Raw genomic sequence first — 16,909 nt, 5'->3', positions numbered from 1 at the left:
GATTATTTTATTCCATACAAGTGAAATCACAAAAACACAATGTTTTGTACAAATATTTTTCTCCTTTCCCCGACTTTCTTTCAAACAACCGTGTGGCTCATTCCCAAATCTTGGCCATAACCAAGTGTGATAACGCACTGTGGGACAGTCAACAGGTGCATAGCTGGACAGCACACGTGCACACACGCGCACCCGCATAAATGAATACACAAAAAAGTGAAGGTTGAGCTGAAGTATAAAATAGGCAGAAAAACGTCCGTGCCTCTTCAGAAACGTTGGTGACGCTTCAAAGACATGCTGAGGTTTTTGGTATTGACAACTCTGGCAGCCCTGGGTAAGAGAGCGACACCACATGCACACAGACACACACACACACACACGCACGCACGCGCGCACACACACAAACACACACACACACACACACACACACACCATATGAATATGCTCATTATTGATCCTCTTTCTCTCCATCAGGCTGCATACTGTCACCTTGTCAGTCATTTTAAGCTTAGTGAAGCTCAAGGATGTGCAATAAATTATTCTCCCTCTCTCTCTTATGCACGCTCTTTCATTCAAATAAAACATAAATGTCTCCAATTTTATCTTTCTTCAACAGTGCTGGCTGAGCTGGAGCCCCAGCCCAGGTACCTCGAGGACGTTTCGGAAAGGGTGGTGGGAGGCGAGGTGGCTCGGCCCAACTCCTGGCCCTGGCAGGTAAATGCCCGCATGGAAGTCATTGGCTCAAATGGACAAATTCTGCAGATGAGGGTTATATACACATTGGTTGTGTCCCCTTCCTGTTAGATCTCTCTTCAGTACCAATCTGGCTCCAGATTCTACCACACATGTGGGGGAACCCTGATTCAGAGAGGCTGGGTCATGACTGCTGCTCACTGTGTGGACAGGTATCAGGATCATTTTATTATGTGTTTATATATTGGAAACATGAATTAGGCGCCATCCTCCTGATAAGGAAAACAATTGGTACACTACCACATTGACTTTTTTTTTCCTACTCTACTCTTCTAGTACCATTGTTGTAAATCTCACAAACCACTCTATTTGACTGGTATGCTTTTGAATAAATTGTTTTGTATTTTTCTTCAGCAAAACAATGTACACATCCATAAGACAAAATATTTCTGGACGTTTGCCTAAGCATTTGTTACTAGGCAAAATTCTTGGCGTGCAATCATTTACATCCCAAACATTTTTTTAAAAAATCACGCAAAAAGCTAATAGAAAACTTATTAGTACAGTATTTTGATTGTGGAGTTGAATCATTGCATATATAAGAAGTTAGAAACAAAAGTGTATGAAACAGGCTTATATCTAATCATTTATTTTTCATTTGCATTGTTGTTCTACATTAAGTAGAAAACACACAGTTGAAAGCCAGAGCGTCATCTGGTGGGAAGGTGGCCAACTTCTCGAGCAGAGTTGCTATCGCCTGAAATGTGAAACTATTGTTAAATGGTGGCCAAATTTGAGTGTTTTACTGTTTTATTGATTATCTCAATGTATTTGTCCCTCTTCAGCCGTAGAACATGGCGTGTGGTTCTGGGCGAGCACGACCTGAATAGCAACAGCGGCAGAGAGCAGGTCATGAGCGTCAGCCGCGTTTACATCCACCCAAGATGGAATTCTAACAATGTGGGCGCTGGGTGAGTATAATTTTACCTTACATGTTTGTTTGGTTTTTCATGATCAAACGTCTTCTAGGCAAAGACACTCTCAAGTCCCAACATGAGGGACACCTCCATCAAGACTTAATACATTTTGATAAAAGTTTAAAAACAGTTCTTGAATATTAAATGCAATTATTTATTGAACTAAAAAGATAAATACAATTGAACTGTATTCAGGTAGTATTTTCTTCACATACCAATTGGGATAGCCTACATGGACCATGGACAAAGGTCTACTTTAGGAGTTCTTTCCGTCATTTTGTTGACTGGATGTGGCTCACATAGCTATGACATCGCCCTGCTGCGTCTGTCTGGAGAGGCCTCTCTCAACTCTTACGTGCAGCTGGGCTCTCTGCTCCCCTCCGGAAACATCCTGCCCCACAACAACCGCTGCTACATCACCGGCTGGGGACGCACCTCCAGTGAGTCCGTTGTTCATCCTCTCACTTTTTGGCGCTTTTGTGACCATGCTGATCGATTTTGTTTCCAGCCGGCGGCAACCTGTCCCCACAGCTGAAACAAGCCTATCTTCCCGTGGTGGGCCACAGTACTTGCACCAGCTCTAGCTGGTGGGGCGGCGGCATCAAGACCACCATGGTGTGCGCTGGTGGTGGCTCAGAGTCTGGATGCAATGTGAGTGCCCTCGAGAAAAAAGAATAAATCATCACAGAAGTCTTGCATGTCTAGCTTTAACAAAATAGCAGCGCTAGCAATACGATGCTAGCATTAGCACTGAAAACAAGCCAACGATAGCCAAGCTACGGCAGCAGAGTTGGGCAATTTCGCCAGTCCCACACCGTCGTCCGTCATTCGTCAGTCTGTCTTTTTTTTTTTCAAGGCCAACCGAACTGTCATCAATCAGTCAGTCCGTCATATTATGTTTAAGTTACATCGATCCGCCACTCCGTCTTTCATCAGTCTGTCAGTCCGAGAATAACTTTCTTTTAATTGTCAGAAAAAAACTGGTGTCCGTCAGTGACGTACAGATGGCCCTTTCATCAGTAAAGACGGAATTCCCAACTCTGGCTTGTAGCATGATTTACTCGTCAGGGACTGTTAATTATAATAGTAAATGTTATTCCTTTGAAGCTTTATTTTTGGGGAATTTATAATAAGTTAAAAAAGAACATGGGTGATGAATGTTCCTGTCGAGCAAAAATGTTGATCCACAAATGTGACAGAGACATTAGATAGGCAGGCGTTTGCTGACTCTGATCGTGAGGCTAACGGCTGACATGTGTGCCCATGATTGGCTGGCTTTCCTTCCGTTTCACATCACAATCACTTGATCTGTGGCTCAGGTGGCCTTGGAGTCAAATATGCGATCACAAATACTGAACACATTTACAATCGTTGGCCCAACCATTTTGAAAAGACTGAAATGGAAAAATCATTTTTAACAGACCCCACACCACAGTTTAATCACTCAGGATAATCTTTCAGAGATGTCCAACAAATGGACCCTTGCTGACTTTGATTGCAAGAGAGGGAAAATGCTCAAAATCTGGCCGATTATCATTATATGCGTATGCCACAACTCTTGGTATAATGATTGACAGCAATTTCTCTTTCATTTGTGGCACCATTTTAGGGTGATTCCGGTGGCCCTCTGAACTGCCTGGTGAACGGAAAATACTATGTGCACGGTATTGCCAGCTTCGTCTCCGGCTTGGGATGCAACGCTCCCAGGAAGCCCACCGTCTTCACCCGTGTTTCCGCCTACAACGAATGGATGGACTCGGTGGGTGACGTCACTGACTTCCATAATTGAGTTGATATCACCTTCATTTCCCCACAATATTTCTCTTTTCTTGTTCACAGATCATGATGTAAACAAACACGGCATTACAAGAAGCAGAACATCAACTCTTGTTTGTTTCGCCTATTGTTGGTCCTCCATAGTAGTCACTCAAAATAAAGCTCAGATACACATAACTTTGAGTGATGACTCTTTTCTTGTTAAGATTAAAAAGCAGAGAATTTTGCAGATGATCTTCCCATAAATTTTCTCCAAAAATATATATATACAGTATATATATATATTTTTTAATGGGAAGCCTCTGTTGACCAATTCCTGTATCGAGAAATCATCAGGTGACATCAGATGCATCCTGATGTCATTTATTTTCAATTAAATGGTCGAAAAATTTAATTACTAAAAATGTGGTTTAGCTATTGGGCAGCCCGGTGATTGAGTGGTGAGCGCGTCCACCTCATAGTGCAGAGGGACCGGGTTTGATTCCAGCTCCGGCCTTCCTGTGTCGAGTTTGCATGTTCTCCCCGTCCCTACTTGAGTTTTCTCCGGGTACTGCGGTTCCCTCCCACATTCCAAAAACATGAATGGCAGGCTGATTGATCACTCTAAATTGTCCCTAAATGTGATTGTGATTGGAAATGGTTGTTTGCCTGTGTGTGCCCTGTGATTGGCTGACAACCGGTTCAGGGTTTCCCCTGCCTACTGCCTGAAAAGAGCTGGGATAGGCTCCAGCACCCCCGCAACCCTTGTGAGGATAAAGTGTTTCAGAAAATGGATGGATAGATGTTTAGCTATTGATGCCAGTGAACTACAGTGCCAGGCAGAATAATTAAACGCTCTTGTACAACATTGCAGAACATAGATTTAAAATGTGTATTAAACAGATGCATTCTATAAGCAGAATAATAAATAAAACTGCAGAATAATCTCTTTGTGTTTAGCTACACAGGCCCAGATTTCACAAGTTTTAGCTTTTGCTCATTTGCATGGGATAGAGCATCCATCCATCCATTTTCTGACCGCTTCATTCTCATAACCTCCTGACTACCAGGAAAAAAAAAAAAATCTCCAATCACATTTATTTTGAAATTCCCCAATCTATGTGAAGTAATTGGACTACTCCAAAAGAAATTTTTGAAATCCCGCTACATTTTTTTAAACAGGCTCAAATACACTTAAAACAACTCAAACAACACTTTAACGTGTTCATAAGAGTCTTATAATTAAAATGCCAACAGCATTTCAAGACAAAATGTGTTTGATAAAAAGTATTACTTTTCCTCTTCCCATAAAAAGTGCTTGTACTGAGGGAAGCCATGTTCTTACTTTTTCTAACCCCTACAAATTTGGTATCATTGGAAAGCACTCAATGTCCTCTTTAGAGTAACAAAATGAGTTAATGCGATTGGATGCACTGGGTGGGAGATATTTAGGTTCACAAATGTCCTCTACAGAGGACAAATTTGAACTACTGGTAGTCAGGAGGTTATGGGTCGCGGGGGGTGCTGTAGCCTATCCCAGCTGTCTTCGGGCAGTAGGCGGGGGACACCCTGAACCGGTTGCCAGCCAATCGCAGTGGGATAGTACCACCCCCTCAAAACTGGCTGTGATGTAAATTGCTGTAATACTTCTTCCTTGGTGTATTTTTCATTGAAGTTTGTCACAGACATTTGTAGACACCTGAGAATTTGGTTAAAAAGGTAAAAAAATGCATCAAGAAAATGTTTTAAATATCAGTTCATCACTATTTGCAAAATCTGCCCTAATTGTCTTGAAGATACAGCAAAAACATTTGTTGTAACATTAATGATAATAATGTAATTAATTTCCCCAGTGTGGGACAAATAAAGGATATCTTATCTTATCTTATCTTAATCCTGTGAAATGAAGGAGTTTAAGGTCTATGTATAAGATTTTCATTTTTTTAAATTTAATAGCAATTAACCTTATTTTGTATCATAGTATTATTGTATTAAACAAATACTGTATACAGTGTATGATCCTGTGGTGTACCGCATGACTTTTATGATGTTTTTATCCCCAACAATAAAGATCATTCATGCTATCAAGCCCCAATGAGGTAGCCTTCTGCGTCATCGTTTTTATGAGGAAAATAGTTTGTGTATTATAGCTTTTGGCTAGAAAACGGTGTGCACTTTGGACTGGTCGCCATCCAAATAGACAAAGAAAAAAAAACACTCATGTTCTTGTTCTTAAACAAATTATTGTTTAAGAATAATTTAGAGCTAATGTGAATGTTTTTTAGAATATGAGAGGAAGCCAGAAGTGTGTGTGTGTGTGTGTGTGTGTGGCGGAGGGGCCCCTCAGTGGCAGGTTTAGGGTCCATTAATCAGGCTAGTCTGGCGGGCATCCCAGAATCCAGATGTGAGGTGTTTGGCTGGCCAGTCATGACGCCAGCCCAAACGCCAAGCCCACTGGTCTTTGCATAGCCTTTCGGGAGGAGGGCCATGTGCCACCAGAGCAAAGACGGGAGGCGGCCGCTATTCATGCACCACCGGAGAAGAGTCCCAGAGCGAATGCGAATGGAGAACGGTCGGAGAGCGACTGGGCAGAATTCACCGCAAGTGCCGGATGGGAGTGGAACATGCTACAAAATTTTGTTCACTTCTGCAGTCGGGAAATCTATGCTCAAAGCAATGCTCTGAATGCACAGAGTGACTGGGTTTTCTGGTCAGCGTGTTCACCTCAGCGTAAAATAGCACAACACAATTCTTCTGCAGGGTTTACTTTTGGTCAAATGATTCTGTTATGGTTGTGGTAGGACTGAGGGCCCAAATGCAGAGAAGCAAGGCAGAAGTGCAAGAAGGACTGAACAAAATTTACATCCATCCTTCCATTTTCTGATTCGCTTATCCCCACAAGGGTCGCGGGGGTTGCTGGAGCCTATCCCAGCTGTCTTCGGGCAGTAGGCGGGGACCCTGAACCGGTTGCCAGCCATTCGCAGGGCACACATAGACGAACAACCTTCCGCGCTCACACTCACACCGAGGGACAATTTAGAGTGTTCAATCAGCCTGCCACGCATGTATTTGGAACGTGGGAGGAAATCAGAGTACCCAGAGAAATGCCACACAGACACAGGTAGAACATGTAAACTCCACACAAAAAGGCCAAAGCCGGAATCGAACCCTGCACCTCTGCACTCTGAGGCCGATGTGCCGCCCAGAACAAAATTTATTACCAAAAAATAAAAATAAAATAAAATAAAAATAGCGAGGGTATTGTAGTAGGATCAAAATGCCTCATCAACAAAGGGCTTAAAAAAATAAAAGAAGGAAAGAAACTGTGAAACTAAACACTCATCAAAGACTTGTCAAGAGTACGCAACAGTGACAATGACCCGACAAAGACTGAAGGAAAGCAAGGAACTAAATATAACAAGTTGACGAGAAGACGAACACCTGGAGAAGACAGAAGTTGCTGACGGGGCTGATTGGAAGACAAAAGGAACCAAGTTTATGAGCACAAGTGCACCACAAGAAAATAAGACACAAAACAAGACCTGAGTTTGACACCTATGGTCTAGAGCACAGCTGTCAAAGTCGGGTCCTCGATTACCGGTGTCCTGCATATTTTCCATGTCTCCCAGCTGCAACACACCTGACCCAAATGATCAAGCTCTGTAGGAGCCTGATAATGATCCTGATCATTTGAATCAGGTGTGTTGGAGCAGGGCGACAAGGAAAACATGCAGGACAACGGCCCTCGAGGACCAGACTTTGACACCTGCGGTAGAGTGTAACCACTGAGAAAAACAAATAAAGATAGTGTGAGCGAAGTAGATAAAAACAGCAGAGGTGACGTTCTTTTTTTACATTTACATTGTCTGGTGTTCAAAAATTAATAACTTAGAACACTTTTAGAACACTGGACTCCACACCTCAGAACAGTGAGGCAGACATGCTAACCATGATTACATCATGCGACCCAGGAAAAGTGCAAAATAGTTTGATATTACTGACTTCCCAAAACATGAAGTCTCTACTGCATTATGTAACACCGTGTATCGAATCCCCGTCGAGTCAGATGTCATTGGCTAGTGGAATAGTTTTGTCAAAACCTGGCCAGTCAACAGTATCGCTATCATGTTGGGAATCTTGCCAGTGCACAGTAATGACAAGAGACGGAAACAAAAAAGCAGCAACAGAAGATACTGCATTGAAAATGTAGATTTTGATGCATTCTGAGATCTGAATCACCCATGCAAAAATGCTGCTTTTTACAAATTCATATGTTGTGACGTGAATTGCAGGCTGTTAGTCTTTAACGGTGAGTGCCTGCTGAGTGAGAAACCATTACACGTCACCTGCGTGCAACTAGTCATTTACAAATGCTCACACCAGGTACAAGTATCTTCACATTTTTCTTTAAAATAAACAGGATTGCATCAATGCAGAATAATAATCTTCAAAATGTGCAGTTTTTAATCTTGAGTCATGTATAAACATAAATCAAGAGCCTCCATGTTCTGATTTGTTCCATACAGCAAGTTGAAACAAAATCTAGGCACCATGGTTCTGAGGTTTTGCATGGATTTGTATCTTCTGAGGGGCATTTGCACGGGAAAAAACAAAGAAGCATTAGGTTCACTCAGACTGTGGTGCATGCTTGTTTGTCTATATGTGCCCGGTGATTGACTGGCAACCATCCAGTGTGTACCCCACCTTTCAGCCACTGCCAGATGGGATTGGTTCCAATTTTTACACAAGAGCTTCAGAAAATGCATGGCTGGATGGAGCTCACAAGCCGATTGTGGATCAGATCTGAAGGGAACATTTACATTTTCTTGACATTTTTTTTGGGGGGTGGGGGGAGCAATAAATGCTGTCTTTTGAAATTTTGCTTAACAGGTGTAATGAAAGTATAGTACATTTTAGCGAACGATCCATTTAAATATCCCAACATTACGTGGCCGATATTTGTTTGAAAGGCAAATGTAAAAAAAAAAAAAAAAAAGGGCAAATGCCGTCATTGCGCCCAACCCAAGTCGCAACACTGTGACTCGATGTAGAGCCCGCGGGTAAAGCGCTTTTTAAATGTACTTACTATTGTGGCTTTTATGGTGACTGCTTTGACTGTCTTACGTTTGCAATGTTTGTACTCTGTAATGTCACGGTTTACAGCGAACGCAACTGCGCTTGAGGTCCTAAATTAGCGTCCTAAACTTCTCAGTGATTCTTTGCAATATCGTAAAAGTGCCAAAATAACGTGCGGATTAAAACGTTGCTACTTTCTATTGTATTAGTTGGTTTACGGGTGTGTCGTTGCGTTTATTTGTTTACATGTAAATTGTGGTAAGAGTGGATTTTAAATCAGGTGGCGACTGATTCTTGATACCAGGAGCACTATGGGAGATGTAGTGGCAGGCAAACCGCATTGTGCTTGTACAAATTTGTCTGTGGCCTGGTTAATTGGTTGGATAGTACGTGTTTGTTTGTAGGAAAATTGGGAATATGTTTATATATCTGAAACTTAAATATAAAACTCATGTATGCGGAATGTAAATTACAGTATAGGTATTTGGTACATTAATGTGAGTGATAATTTATGGTCGGTCTACTCATTGGATACTCATGCTCAAATGAAATGATGCATAGTTGATTTCTATTCGTGCTGTGCTTGGTCGCTGATCATTTTGATGTGATGTTTATTCTGCTAAATACTGTAGTAAGTGTGAGGATAAGTAACTGTCTTGATATGCATCCAGTGTTTATTTGAAACCTTAAACGGAATATTTAACTTTTTTTTTAGGTTCTTACCTGTTGATTCCACCGTCACATTACACCTGTTATTCCACCAATAGTAAAAATTAAAAAGGGGAAAAAGTGGAAAAATCTGAGCTGAGTAATTCCCATCTTCACCGTGGTCAACCATTTTCCGTGGGAAAACGTATCCCTAAATGATTTAGAATTAATGGTACATCATCAACATGTAACTTGGAATGATATGGAAAATTGATTGCGGGAAAAAAAGACAATTGAATGTGAAAACAATAATGTTGAAAGTGAAAATCATATCCCATTTGTCCACAATAAACAACCATCAACACAATTGAGGTGTTTGTAGAATTTTGGTAACCTCACTTTGAATGTAAAAACATCGAATGCAGTGCAAGATCAACATAACGAGTATATAACTTGCAAGGAAGCACCTCACCAAAAATATTTACCGGTGGGACTGTTTATATTAATAGTTTCAACTGCAAATATATCACAAACTGCCATCCCAAAATGCTTGAGGGTCGTTTTAACATATCTCGCAGTAGGCTACTCTTGAATGAATGGCTTATAAATAATTTGATTTGGAAAAAAAAAATGTGTATGTACATGTATACATGGTGAAAACTCTCCGAAATTTCATTAACATACCACACTAAACTTAGCTCCTCCCCAAAAGACAAAACGTGTCTGTCATTTGAGATGTAGTATATCTGTGATCAATTTTGTTGACACCAATTCCGATTTGGTGGCATCTTGTTGCATATCAGAGTGTTGAAGAAAGAACACAAAAAAGCTAATGGACAAAGGATTACTGTATACCACCCAAACTACAACCACATAACTACTTCAGATATCGTAATCACATATTAATGTCTTGGAAGGCAGACTTTTTCATGGAGCTCTTGTATTGGATTGAGCAGGTGTTAAAGGTCTAGTCCATGTGAATCTTAATTCAGTCCAGTTAAGACCAAATGATTAAAAAAAAGAGAAGTGTAAAAGCAGGAGAAACTGAAACGAGATTGTTTGCCAAGTCAGCACTTCTAAAAATTAAAGTTCTGCCTGCGTCGTGATAAGTGTGTGATCTGCACAGGTGGCATTGAACAAGTCACGTTGAAGACCAGTCGTCTTGTGAGTATAAAAGGCAAAAAAAATAGGGAGGGCAGCACGGTTTTTCAGGCACCCGCAGACATGTTGAGGTTTCTCTTGCTGACCACTCTCGCGGCACTGGGTAAGATTTTTCTGACTTATTTTATTTTATATATTTCTCCCCATTTGACACCTCACCCTTAATGAATGTGCTGACATTACTGCTTGGTATATTCTTGATGGGCTTAGTACTGGCTGAGCTGGAGCCTCAGCCCCGGTTCTTGGAGGATGATGAAGTTGAGGGGAGAGTTGTTGGAGGCGAGGTGGCAAGACCCAACTCCTGGCCCTGGCAGGTAATGTACACTTTGTATGTTATCCTGTCACATTTTGTTCTCATACAATATGAGTGTACCACTATGAAGGAAAAATATATGTAAAAAGTTGGTGAAACGCCCATTTCCCTCCCATTTGCTTTGCTGTGTGATGTACCACAGGGTTCAATGCCGAGTCCATATTATATACTGCATTGCTCATTTTGCACTGACAATTTAACTGAGGGGCAACATGATAGCTGGATGTCAAATTGAATAGCAGAAAGTTAAGATATATCAGAAAAGGCCAATAAAAGGAACATGACAACTGGTTGTATAAATGAGTACATATTTTTACAAAAAAAAACATGTTTTTCTTAATTTTTCCTACAATATACTGTCACTGTTTAAATCAGCACTTAACTACACTGATGTGCTTTAAAGCAACTTCAATGTAACAATAAGATGAAAAGAAATGACACAATAATGTCAATGAATGATATACATGAATTTGGAATAGATTTTACAGGACAGTGGACTCACACATATTTGCAACCATGTGTTTTTTAGAACCTATCCCATACCTGTCAACTCATACGGTTTAGCTATAGTTCATACGGATTTTGTGGTGAATCTTACGTATATGGCCGTATCGCACAAATCATACGGATTCTGAAAATTTCCCGGGGGGGGGGTTCCCCTAACAGGTAGTTCCGTTTGCTTTTGCCCTGAATGGTGCTAGTCTACTCGAATGCTTTCATTTCCGGTAACTTTCCAGTAAATCACGTGTATTATGGAGATCTAAAATAAATATCGTTGAAAATTTCGTGGGGTTTTTTCTGCCGTTATTTTGACATATAAAATGCTTTGGTATGCTATAAGGATTTTTTGCTCTTTATAAGGATTTTTTTGGTAGTTTATACAGGTTGGCGCTCCAAAAAGTTGACAGGTATGCTATCCTCCATATAAATTGACATTTAAACAGTTTGACAGTTTTAAACCACATACACATGGTATGTGGTTTAAAACAATCTAAATGCAACAATAAAATAAAAATAAATAATCACACGTACTTTAAATGTGAAACGCGCTTTTGGTGATTTTCATGCCCATGTAAGAAAATTTTGTAACATTTGATTGTACTTCCTGTAGATCTCTCTTCAGTACAAATCTGGCAGCAGCTTCTACCACACCTGTGGCGGAACTCTCATCAAGAGAGGCTGGGTGATGACCGCTGCTCATTGCGTTGACCGGTGGGGAAGCAAATATGGCTGGCCATTACTTTTGACTCTCTAATGTTTTTTCATATTGTAGTTTTAGTTTATTTATTGCTTTTCATTAACTTTAATAACCCCTTGCTTTGTGCTGACCATTTTCTCGCACCGCCACAGTTCCAGGACTTGGCGTGTGGTTCTGGGAGACCACAATATCAACAGCCACGAGGGCAGAGAGCAGTACATGAGCGTGAGTCGCGTCTACCTTCACCCTAGGTGGAACTCCAACAAAGTTGCCGCAGGGTGAGCAATGCTAATTTCCCCACTTCCCTGAACGCGCTGTCAAAACGCGTCCAGAAGCTAACCATCCAAAATATTATGTCTGTCTCTCCTCCGACTCTGTTAGGTATGACATTGCTCTGCTGCGTCTCTCCTCTGAGGCTTCCCTCAACAACTACGTCCAGCTGGGTGCCATCCCTCCCTCTGGCCACATCTTGCCCCACAACAACCCCTGTTACATCACAGGATGGGGACGCACTCAGAGTGAGTACTACGCTTTGCATTAGCCAATGCAAGGCAAAATGTTGAGAATGATACTTTACAGTCTTGCTACATGTCCCCACCCATTGTAAGCAGTGGACATATTGCTTCGGTTTGGCGGCGGTATACATCTCAACTCTATATCATGGGGGTTTCATTCCAGACCACTCCTCCAATAGATGAAATCTGCAAAGCTGTGACCAAGTAGCCCATTTATTGTATTATTTTAATGATTTGTGTATTGCCTCATCAGCAGCATTTCACACAGTATATGCCAGTGGACCACTGTCCACACATTCTTCACCATTGTGACTGAATGTGAGTACTGGTACATGTATGCCTTTTAAAGGCAATTCAACTCCACTGAGTGACGTGGAAGTGAACACATTGTACAAACTTCCTGGTTATAGCATTAGCCACGATGGTGTGCAGTGCGGATGTCTGCTGAAGCGACTGGCAGGTGTGTTGAGAATGTGCTTTGGATTCCTGCATTTCGTTACCATTCGTGTAATCAAACAATTGCAAAAATACCACAAGCCGTTTCCATGCTTCCTTTACATTTAAAAAAAAACGGTTATGGAATACAATTCGTTCCTACTGTGGTACACTATATTCAATTAACAATGTGTACATTACCTGGGAAATGTACAAATAACAGAAATCCGGGTTGCGCTGAATCCATCCCACACCCTGCATTACAAAGTTTTCACAAGGCTGTCACAAGGTTTTATGCCCGAGGGCTGGTATGGAAGGGCTTTATTTTTTCCTTTGACATTCAATAGTTAACAGTTTACATTTTTCTCATTTTCACAAGGGTTATAGTTGGAGGGTTCGTGATGAAGGGCTTCTATGGGAACATTCAGTCATGTTTACATTTTTCTAAAGGTGTTTATATTTTAGTTTGATTTACTGCTAAATTCTAGTGAAAACACATTATCTCCCGCTCTATGTTAGCCCATAATCTAGACACTGTGTTCCCTCTGTGTCGTCCAGCTGGAGGTCAGCTGTCCGCCCAGCTGAAGCAGGCCTACCTTCCTGTGGTGGACCACAGGACGTGCTCCAGCTATGGATGGTGGGGCAGCACGGTCAAGAGCTCCATGGTCTGTGCCGGCGGAGGCAGCGAGTCCGGTTGCCAGGTGACAAGCCTCTATAAATATATTAATTACCTACAGAGGCCAGAACCCAAGAAAAAAAAAGTGTGGAAAAAAGGAAGCCAGGTTGTTCTATAAAACCTGTGCTTTCTTTCTTTCTGAGTAAATATAAGTGGAATATTTAAATTTATGACGGAATATCCATACATATTAAATCAGCGGTCTCCAACCAATTGTGGGGCACGTACCGGTTTAGACAAGTATATACATTTTGTGGGCCGGCAACCATTCACACGTGGAGAGCAAGCGGGGAGGGGGGGGGGGGGGGGGGTTACAGAGTAGTTCAACATTTTATTAATATCACAGGATTTTTTTTTCAAAAAATTTTATTCAACGATATAACAAATATTGAACCATTTAAAAGAACGCAGTGAACTATTAAAACCTGACTCCTCAGGAATAATAAATACGGTTTAAAATGTAAACATAATCATTTTTAAATTATGATCCTACATATGGAGTTTACATACATACATTTACTTGCAAATGTTTATAGTCAAAAGATGACATAATTGGTTCCTGCTTTGGTCCGGTGGCTGAAGAGCATCAGAATGTCCATTAAATTTAAGCAACAACAAAAAAAAATACTAATCACTTGATAAGGTGAAAAATGTAATTATAGAATTACATTTTTCTTGAAAATAAATAAACGACTTTATAAAAATATTTTAGTTGGGCTTTTTTGGTTGGCTGAATGGATCATTTATGCAGGGTGACTCCGGCGGCCCCCTGAACTGCCAAGTGAACGGCCAGTATGTTGTGCACGGTGTGACCAGCTTCGTGTCGTCATCTGGCTGCAACGCCTACAGGAAGCCCACCGTCTTCACCCGCGTGTCCGACTACATCAGCTGGATGAACAGCGTCAGTATTCAACTCCTATATATTGAGTGAACTATACCTGATGAACTTGCTATCATGTGGTTTGTCACACTAGGTGGTACACAGTTTTTTTTTAAAAGCATCCGTTTGGAAAGTGCTTTTACCATAATGATTCATCCCGCTTTACTTTTTTATTCCTTTTTCTTCCCTAGGTAATGGGTTGAAAGGAAGAGACAACTGGAGACTGAAGAATGCTCATGGCTGTCTTTATACGTTATTCCATTGGAATAAAATGTTCTCCACTTTTAATGTACCTTCGTCTCATTTTTGGCCCAAAGATAGATCTCTTTCACTAAGAACATTAAATAACATAAAATATGTATATATACATGATTAATAGTGAAAAGCAGCTGATGTAGTCACTAAAGAAGATGACACACACAGCAAGTAAAAAGTTTTGGGATCGATTGTTACCACAAAATGCAATGTAACACTATCATTGTTATTATTATGATGGAAGCTTGGTTAAAATATAGTTTTAATTGTTTCTAATGTTGTAATTTGAACTTTACCTTTTATTTTCAAATTTTCGCAAATGTTTTTAATATTATCTTTGTATGTATTTTTTTTAATGGTTGTTTAAATTGCGCTATTGAATTCAGTTATTTTTTTGATAGACATACAGCACCACCTAGCGGATGCCGAGAAAACATCAACAGCACTGGTCAAATCCTACCCCCCCCCCCAAAAAAAGAGAGAAAAGAGAAGAAAATTAAAATCAAATTTAACAAACTGTCAAAACGTAATATCTGTTGAGACGTGCGTTAAAAACCTGAAGTTTCAAGACATTATTAATACCAGATTAACCCAAATTTGGACCATTTGGTAAACAGAAAACAATAATAATTATTATTATAATAATCCATCCGTCCATTGTCCAAACCGCTTATCCTCATGAGGGTAGTCATAATAATAATAAAAACTCAAAAGTTTTAAAAATTCTTAGTAGTGCTCGTAGCAGTACTTTTATAATAATACAATACAATAATGAATGAAAAACAATATTAATTGCTAAATATATGATAATTTGTTGTTGTTGTTCTTCTTCTTCTTATGATGATTATTATTATTATACGAATGATTCTGAATGCAGTTTGGGGAAAGAAAGACGATAGGAAAGGACTTTTTTTCACCCCAAAAAGTCTAAGATGTTCAACAGTCCTACTCTCTCGCAGAGTATCAAGTGGCAAAAATTCGGCCTGATTTCTTTTTCTGACTGGAATCCGAGCAGGCAGCACAAGAGGTCAACACTATACAGCATTAATAATGCAACATACCAGCGGAATGACAATTTGCTCCCCCAAGACGTTCCATTTGTTGTCAGTTTATTGATGAAATACTAGATTGGGAGTAGATTTGCTGTTTTTAATTTTCTCAAGAATGCTAAATATGACATCATATTGTTTAAGAATTAAAACAGTGCGGGAATTTCAAGTGCTGGTGACAATATTCATGACGTTACCACACAGAGCAGTACTACTGAAATACTTTTTTACATGGTATCACTGCTTCTTGTTTTCTAAATTTCAATCTGTGAAAAAAGAAAATAAAGAAAACAGCCACCAAATGAATTATTAAAATGGTAAAGTAGTTTTGAGGCATGTTTTCAAAGGCCTTTTCATTTTTGTTATTTCATATTACTGAGTCTTAAAGGGAATATACAGTGAAACTCCTCAACAATGAAAACTACATGGGCGAAAATTCCCCATAGTGCAGGGGTGCCCAAACTTTTTGGGCCGAAGATGTACTTTTCGATCAACTAACCTCCCGGGATCTACCCTTACCAGCGCGCATGCGCGCGCACACACACACACACTCACACACACACACGCACACGCACGCCAGGATGAGCAACAGCCTGAAACTGAGGCAGCGATGCACTTTTGCAGTCTGTTAACTATCATAGCTCACACGTACCGTTTTAAAGTGCTTCCCTGGGCCCTCCTAGATTCCTATTCTTTGCCCGTGCCCTCGGTGAATTGTACACGAAGCAAACTCTGATTGAGAATAATGACGATAAAAGATAGAGCGCAACAGCTCTGATCACAAGCTGCAATTGCAGTCTGCTGAGCGCTAACAAATTCTGGTGACGTAATCACGCACCACCATAAATTCAAGATTTACCTGCTTTATTTTATTTTTTAAATATTTTTTTTTGTGAAAATGAGACTGATAGGATGATTACGGTGCAGTGTACACTAAAACAAAAAAATATATTACATGTACAAAGACACACAAATGGTTGCTTGTTTTTTCTCCCCTCAACACTCCTCGGATCTCCTTGGGACCTGTCTTAGATCTACCGGTAGATCAGGATCAATGTAATGGGCACCCCTGCCATAGTGTGAAAAAAAATTTTCATGCATGAAAACCATTCCCACGTTTCTGCCCTCACCCCCACAACGAAAAATCCCCCTGTTCCATTCTACGAAATCTTTTTCTCTGGTCTTGCCTCGCGACGAGATTCACAACAACGAAATTCATCAACAATTGACAATAAAGTTGTACTTGATTTGACTTGAAAACAAGCCTTCCGCAAAAGT

General features: G+C 40.5%; 2 protein-coding genes across 2 annotated transcripts; both read left to right on the top strand.

Annotated features, from left to right (window-relative positions):
- The first annotated feature begins 253 nt into the window (after window positions 1-253).
- Window positions 254-3,623, top strand: LOC147200912 (elastase-1-like). The gene is made up of 8 exons (XM_086118482.1): window positions 254-334; window positions 617-714; window positions 805-905; window positions 1,539-1,664; window positions 1,974-2,110; window positions 2,179-2,321; window positions 3,280-3,429; window positions 3,510-3,623. Exons 1-8 carry the CDS (start codon window positions 295-297, stop codon window positions 3,519-3,521), a joined length of 807 nt encoding a protein of 268 aa, XP_085974608.1. The 5' UTR covers window positions 254-294; the 3' UTR covers window positions 3,522-3,623.
- A 6,697-nt stretch (window positions 3,624-10,320) lies between these two features.
- Window positions 10,321-14,619, top strand: LOC147200911 (elastase-1-like). Its single transcript, XM_086117540.1, has 8 exons — window positions 10,321-10,413; window positions 10,521-10,624; window positions 11,735-11,835; window positions 11,974-12,099; window positions 12,203-12,339; window positions 13,330-13,472; window positions 14,199-14,348; window positions 14,519-14,619. Exons 1-8 carry the CDS (start codon window positions 10,374-10,376, stop codon window positions 14,528-14,530), a joined length of 813 nt encoding a protein of 270 aa, XP_085973666.1. The 5' UTR covers window positions 10,321-10,373; the 3' UTR covers window positions 14,531-14,619.
- The last annotated feature ends 2,290 nt before the right edge of the window (window positions 14,620-16,909 follow it).

The sequence above is a fragment of the Hippocampus guttulatus genome, chromosome 8, assembly GCF_054856545.1.
Source record: "Hippocampus guttulatus isolate MCC_2025c chromosome 8, RoL_Hgut_1.0, whole genome shotgun sequence".
NCBI classification, from domain to species: Eukaryota; Metazoa; Chordata; class Actinopteri; order Syngnathiformes; family Syngnathidae; genus Hippocampus; species Hippocampus guttulatus.
Note: the sequence above shows the minus strand (reverse complement) of the source record. Positions and strands in the feature narration are given on the sequence as shown.